Below are 7,510 nucleotides of genomic sequence, written 5' to 3'. Positions count from 1 at the left end.
CGATGAAAACCTACGCCGGTGGCCTCCGGCGTGTGCCATTTAAATTAGGCGCGCTCCCGCGCCGGACCTACCGCGTATGCTCCGTTTCCGAACTCCCGCCGTGCTTTGCGCGAAGTGACGTCATTTTTTGAACGGCGACGCGCGTATCGTAATTCCGTATTCCCGGACGGCTTACGCAAACAACGTTATTTTTTAAATTTCGACGCGGGAACGACGGCCATACTTTACACAGCAATACGATTGCTGTGTAAAGTTAAGGCACCAAAAAAAACGACTAACTTTGCGACGGGAAACTAGACTGAAGGCCCGATGGTTTTCCTCCATTCGAATGTCTGAAGGTAGAGCGTTCCATAACCGAGGTCCTTAGACAGCGAATCTTCATTCTCCTTTCGTTCTGTAGCGAGAAAGTAACAAAAGAGTTACTCTTTAATGTAGGTAATGCATTAACGCGGAATTCCACCCAAAAATGGAACTTCCACTTTTTTCAACCCCCCCCCCCCCCCCGGGGTCACATTTGGCACCTTTCAGGGGGGAGCGGGGAGCAGATACCTGTGTAATACAGATATTTGCTCCCAATTCCGAGCATAGATACCCAAGCCACCCGTGGGTATCTACGCCACTTCCTTCGCCCCTCCCCCCAACTGTCTTCTAGGAGATACACAGGTCCCAGAAGACAGCAGGGACCAGTGGGATAGAGCAGCACGAGTCACGCATGCACAGTAGGGAACCAGGAAGTGAAGCCGCAAGGCTTCACCTCCTGATTCCCTTACCGAAGATGGCGGCGGCAGCACACGAAAGCCGAGCGATAGATCGGCTTCGGGTGCCGACATCATGGGTGTCCTTGACAGGTAAGTGCCCTTATTTTAAAAGTCAGCAGCTGCAGTATTTGTAGCTGCTGACTTTAAAAAATAAATAAAAAATTGGCGGACCTCCGCTTTAAGGTAAAAAATGTCCAGGCTTTAACATTACTACATTTACTGTATTTTCACTTTTATGTGCCACTTTGTGTTGGTCTATCACATGAAATCCTAATACATTTATGTTTTTGTTGTAACATGAGAAAATGTGGAAAATGTCAAGGGGTATGAATACTTTTTCATGTAGAAGTTGTAAGAAGGCCCATGGGGACCAGTATCTTGATCGCCATCATTTTATATCTTGTGCTAGTAAACTGACACATGTAATATGTTACCCGCAAAGGCTCCACACTCTTTTACTCTATTTTGCATAAACCATTATTATACAAAACATTAATCAGCTGCTGATTGTGTGAGTTCATTTTGCTGACTTTTTTTTGCGTCTGTTTCTTAGGCATTGCTGACTACAAACCTGCAGACAAAGAGAAGATCATCCTGCGTCTTAACGCACAATAAGAAGCAACAAAGACCACTAGAATGACCTGTTGTCATCAGATATGAGGGAAACTGGCCTCACTTTTTAGAATTTTAGATTTCCTACAGTATTTGCCAAATAACTTTGATAAACAACACAGATATGCATTGGATCAGCGCTGTAATCGTTTAAACAGTATTAATTCATGGGCTTGATTCAATTAAAACAAGTATAATATGCAGAGCCCTGAAGCTGAAAAATACAGATTTCTGAACAAACTAACAGAGGAACAGCAGTGTTACTTACCGAAACCGTTTTGGTCATTTGCTTTTTAATAACTAACTTGATTTACAACCATAAAAGATGATTAGATTGGTTTTGTAGTAAAATGATGAACTGTCCCGGAAAGGAAGTTGGTTCCAGTCAGTCATAATGATGCCTTTATCTGATCAAAACACATGTATGTCCCATTTAAAGGGGTGTTAAAGGATTTCCCCCCCCCCCTAAATAGCTTATTTTACCTTGCAGTCCTCCTTCACTTACCTCATCCTTCTATTTTGCTTTAAAACGTCCTTATTTCTTCTGAGAAATCCTCACTTCCTGTTCTTCTGTCTGTAACTCCACACAGTAATGCAAGGCTTTCTCCCTGGTGTGGAGAAAGCCTCTTGAGGGGGAGGGGCGGGCAGGGAAGTCAGGACACTCTCTACTTTGCAGATGGAGAAAGGAGCTGTGTGTTAGTGGGCATCCTGACACTCCTGCTCGCCCCCTCCCCCCTCAATAGGCTTTCTCCACACAGGGAAGAAAGCCTTGCATTACGGTGTGGAGTTACAGACAGAAGAACAGGAAGTGAGGATTTCTCAGAAGAAATAAGGACATTTAAAAGCAAAATGGAAGGATGAGGTAAGCTATTTAGGGGGAAAAAAATTCCTTTACAACCCCTTTAATTAGCCAGTATGCAATGTGCAAACATCATCAAGCCATTGCAATCACGATTCAACTGCTGGCAAAGCCATACCTCCCAACAAAGGTTAATCAAATCCACAAGGGCTTTTTTTACCACTACTATTCCTTTATATTGGCTTTTAAAATTTACAAATGCAGCAATTTATAATTTGGATGAAAGGTTTAGCACTGGAAAACACTATTTGAAAGATTAAAAAGTGCGTTTTATATGCAACTATATAAATCGGACCAAAATGAGGGACAAATGAGGAGGAAAGTGGGACATTTCTCCAAATCAGGGACAGTCCCTCGAAATCAGGGACTTTTGGGACCTATGGCAAAGCATCAACTGGACTCTTATTTGTTATGACTCCTTTTCACATCAATGCTGCTCTTTGTGTCTGATAAAGAACCTTTTCTTACAAGCCGAATGCTATTCTTTCAGGACATTTTGGTTTTAAATAAAGACTGTAGTGGTTCTCCCATATGTAGGCTTCTCACAACACTGAGAATGAGTGACACTGACCGCTGAAGTGTGCACTGAAAATCAAAGCTCTAAAAAACGTATAGCACAGAACTAATGACTGGACTAATGCTTTTTTAACATTGTATTATTTAAACTGTAATTGCTACATTTACAAAACTGACTGTGAATAAATTTGCCATTCTAAAGAAAATAAGCATTTTATGTTTTTATTATTCTTAATTGGAACTGAACTCAAAAAGTGAATATTTGTCTAGTAGGAAACATCTACAAGTGTTAAAGCGGAGTTCCACCCATTGTAGGCCAAAAAGCCCAGGAACTGAGGGCCAGATCCTCAAAAGGGATACGCCGGCGTAACTGCTGTTACGCCGTCGTATCCCTGTTTCTAACTATGGAACTGATCCACAGAATCAGTTTCACATAGATAGGGAGAAGATCCGACATGTGTAAGGGACTTACACTGCCGGATCTTAGGATGCAGTACCGCATCCGCCGCTGGGGGCATTTTGTGTCGAAATGCCGCCTCGGGTATGCAAATTAGCACTTACGGAGATCCACAAAGCTTTTCAGCTTCGTTTTTTCTCCGTAAGTTTTAGTTTGCAAACGCAAAATTAGGGCTGCTTTTACAAAGTGTAAACTGTTTACACCATGTAAAAGCAGACCCTTCTGTCCAGCGACGCAATTTTTTTTTGGTTTTGATTTTTTTTTTTCGTGCCATATCTTTTTTTCCCTGACGCAACTTTATTGACCCGTCGCAATCCACAAAGCTCGGCATAACGTAATTTCGCGCTATGCACGTCGCGAAAATGACGTCACGAGCATGCGCAGTACGGCCGGCGCGGGAGCGCGCCTAATTTAAATGGGAATCGCCCCCATGAAAAGAGGAACGCCTTGCGCCGGCGGAATTTAAGTTACACAGCCAAAAATTTCTAGGTAAGTGCTTTGTGGATCGGGCACTTAGGTAGAAATTTTAAGGCAGTGTAACTTAAATGGGAAAAATTAAGTTACGCCGGATCTTTGTGGATTACCCCCTGAGTTTACAACAGTTAACCCTTTCCCCTGGGCCAGCCGCTAACTCACTAGAAGCAACACAGCAGGCTGGTATAGGGCACAACCACAAACCACAAGGAACAAGGCTTTTTGAAGTGACAGATAGGGATGAGCTTCGTATTCGAGTCGAACTCATGTTCGACTCGAACATCGTATGTTCGATCGTTCGTCGAAATACGAACAAAACGGGTCGTTCGCGCCAAATTCGAGTTACGTTTCACAGACCATAATTCACTGCGGCATCGCTGGCTGATGATTGGCCAAGCAAGCACTATGACCCGCATGCTTGGCCAATCACAGCTTGCAAAAAACGGAGGGCCATAATTGGCCAAAGCCAGGGTGGCTTTGGCCAATTATGGCTCAGGGGGTGTAGTACACGCCCCACACTATAAAAGGCCGCCTGCAGGTCGGCCTTGTGTAGTGTGTTGCGGTGGTTAAGAGAGGACAGAGAGAGTGTAATTTGTTGCAGGTAGATAGAGCAGGCAGTCTAGTCAGTTAATGTTACAGTGTGTAGAGGATATATATACGTCCCAGGTGTTGTACATATATTTATACACTGTATAGTTTAGCTAGATCAGTTCTTCCTAATTTACTGGCAGGCAGGTGATTGTGCTAGCTGCAGTATTCTTACGTGGTTTATTCCCTGTGTCCTCTGTAGTTTGCACCTAAAGGTACTTGGTGTGTACTGGCCGTGTGCTCTGTAGTTTGCACCTAAAGATTCAGGAGCATTGATTTTAATGATGCTTAAATAAAATAAAAAAAAAATGAAAAATTATTTTAAATATTGTACCTGCTGGGTATCTATAGTATGCCTGTGAAGACGTCTTTGAGAACCTGGGTCTTGCCCGAGGGAACATGTATCAATGGAAAAAAAGTTTTAAAAACTGTATTTTTTTCAGGACACCGCTCCCAAAATGCCCTGCCCATTGAAATGAATAGGCAGCGATGCCGAAAAGCTTGCAAATCGCTTCAGCAGTGCCGCAACATGGGCGCTTTTAACCCTTTCTTTGGCTGCTAGCGGGGGTTAAAAGCACCGCTAAAAAGATGGTAACACACCCCCGGCAGCAGTGTTAAAGGAGCCTTAGACCCCTTTCACACTGAGGAGTTTTTCAGGTGGTACAGCGCTAAAAATAGCACTGCTTTACCGCCTAAAAAACTCCTTCACTGCCTACTCAATGTGAAAGCTGGAGGGCTTTCACACTGAGGCGATGCGCTGGCGGGAGACAAAAAAATCTCCTGTCAGCAGCATCTTTGGAGCGGTGAGAGGAGCAGCATGTATACCGCTCCTTCACCACTCCTTCCCATTGAAAACAATGGGAAACCGCGGCAATACCGCCCGCAATGCGCCTCTATAGAGGCACATTGCGGGCGGTATTAACCCTTTATCGGCGGTATAGCGATGCCATTTTTAGCGGCGATATACCGCCACTGCGGCTCCAGGTCCAATGTGAAAGGGGCCTTAGTTGGGCAACAGCATTGGAGTCTGTGACAAACTTTTTGATCAAGCCAAGATATTTGGACCATTCTGGACTCTTCTCATCTACAGTTTTCTGATACACTTTTATCACTTCCTCATAACCATTTAACCTGGTTTTCCATAACTGCAAAAGAGAAAAGGGAAAGAATTGGCAAAGAAACAGGAGACGTTTGTCTTAACTTTAGACACCACCAAGGGATAAGTCAGGCCTTGCTGCCCTCTAGTGACAGCAACGCGATAGCCTAAATAGCAACTGTAAAAGACAAAACAACAGGGGGCGAACCAACCTAGTGTATTATCCCAAGAGTAAATTAATAGAAGTAGATAAAAACACACTCACAAACAATATAGGTTCACAACATATAAAACCACTGTATCGTGGTACAATGGTAAGTAAGGCTTGATTCACACCTATGCTTTTTTTGTGCTTTTTGCATTTTGCAGATTTGCACTACAGCCCATTTAACTTTTTGCTATAATACATATAGGCCCGGATTCACAGACAGCGGCACACATTTATGCCACCGTAGCGTATCTCCTGTACGCTACGCGGACGCAGCGCAGAGAGGCAAGCATTGAATTCACAAAGCCAATGCTCCCAAAACTGCGCTGGGTTTCCAAGGCGTAAGTCGGCGTAAGTGGAAGTGGGCGTGAGCCATGCTAATGAGGCGTGACCCCATGCAAATGATGGGCCGAGCGCCAGACAGATACGTATTATGAACGTCCCGTGGACGCATCCCAGTGCGCATGCTCACAAATACGTCGGAACAACTGCCTAAGATACGCCGGATCACTGCCTACGGCGTGAACGTAACCTACGGCTAGTCATATTCACGTCCAACGTAAAATACGCCGGCTTGTATTCCCAGGTGCAGACCTTTGCATGTCTGCTGCTGGGTTACACCTGCTTTATGAGGCTTAACTTTACGCCGGACGTACAACTTACGCGCACATCGCGTAGCCTGCGTCGGGCGCACATACGATCGTGAATCGTTGCATCTTCCTCATTTGCATATTTAAATAGAAAATCAATGGGAGCGCCACATGCGTCCAGCGTAAATATGCGCCCACTGTACGCCTGCTTTGGCAAGTTACGTCGGTGGAATGAAGCCTGTGTTTTATGCAAGTGGGTAGCATAGGGAAAGTTACGGTACCTTCTCTATTGGGGACAGTACTAGCAGTAGGAAAAGATTACTTGACAAGGAGGGGTTGCTACTCCTCTGGACATCCTCCCGCTTGAGCACGAAAAGGCCAGGCCGCATTCTTCCCTCTTAACAGATGAAACCTGCTCTCTTCACGTTGCTGAAACCTGTGAGTGTTGGGCAATCTTCCCACTGGGTTTATTGTGAACTGTTGCTGCTTTACTTCAATACAAGTTTTCTTTGCACTTGACTGTGTGAATTATTTATGCCGCACATGTAGTAGCCACATGTGATGCTGAGCCCCCTTGGTTGAAAGAACTAAAATCTAAAGAATGAGAAGATAAAATGCTAGATAATGCTGGATGTCCTCCAGCCATGAAATGAGACAGGATCTAACTGACTTACAGCAGCTTCTTGTGTATACTGTGAGAAGCTCACCGCATGCAGTGAAATTAGTAATGAAATTTCAGTACACCAGAGGAGGCGGAGCCTGTACAACTGTGCAAAACTGAAGGCGAGGCTGGAGTTCAAACATATTTTACCTTTTAGATACATTTTAAAGTATAACTAATTTTTTTTACATTTGGACAGAGTGGAGTTGGATTAAAACACCTATTCAGTTTTCACTCCTTTCTGTGCCCCCATTAGGGAGATTCACTTCCTCTATTTGTCCTGTTTACCATTATCAGGGAAAGCGAAAGCAAAAGAAATTTCCGAACTTTGGTTTGTCCCCAGAAAAGTAATAGAGAGGAAATCTTTCAATAGGGACACTAGTGGGTTGCAGGGATTTCCTTTTACTTCCTGTTTTGGCTATGGAGCAGGAAGTGAAGGTAAATTTCCACGATGGGACACAGATGGAAAAAAATCTGACAGGGGTTACAGTACAACCCTCCCTTACTCTATCCAAAGTGAAAAAAAAAGTTTTGTCTATAGTTCTACTTTAAGTATTGTGCCATATTTGAGAGCTATAGTAAGTACAGTATATTATATGCACTAATCATTTGTTGATATTTAAATTTTTTGTTTTGTGAAGCATAACATTTTCATCATTAAAAACAAAAAAAAAACTTCAGATACTTTTTA

At 43.6% G+C, this 7,510-nt stretch overlaps 1 protein-coding gene across 1 annotated transcript in view; it reads left to right on the top strand.

The window, feature by feature from the left end:
* Positions 1-1,705, top strand: part of TCN2 (transcobalamin 2) — a 47,434-nt gene extending 45,729 nt beyond the window's left edge. The window contains exon 10 of the mRNA XM_040345424.1: positions 1,312-1,705. Within this exon, the coding sequence (XP_040201358.1) occupies positions 1,312-1,373 (62 nt within the window). The 3' untranslated portion in view covers positions 1,374-1,705. The remainder of the gene's footprint in view (positions 1-1,311) is intronic.
* The last annotated feature ends 5,805 nt before the right edge of the window (positions 1,706-7,510 follow it).

This window comes from Rana temporaria, chromosome 1, assembly GCF_905171775.1.
Source record: "Rana temporaria chromosome 1, aRanTem1.1, whole genome shotgun sequence".
NCBI classification, from domain to species: Eukaryota; Metazoa; Chordata; class Amphibia; order Anura; family Ranidae; genus Rana; species Rana temporaria.
This window is presented reverse-complemented; position numbering and strand designations above follow the sequence as displayed.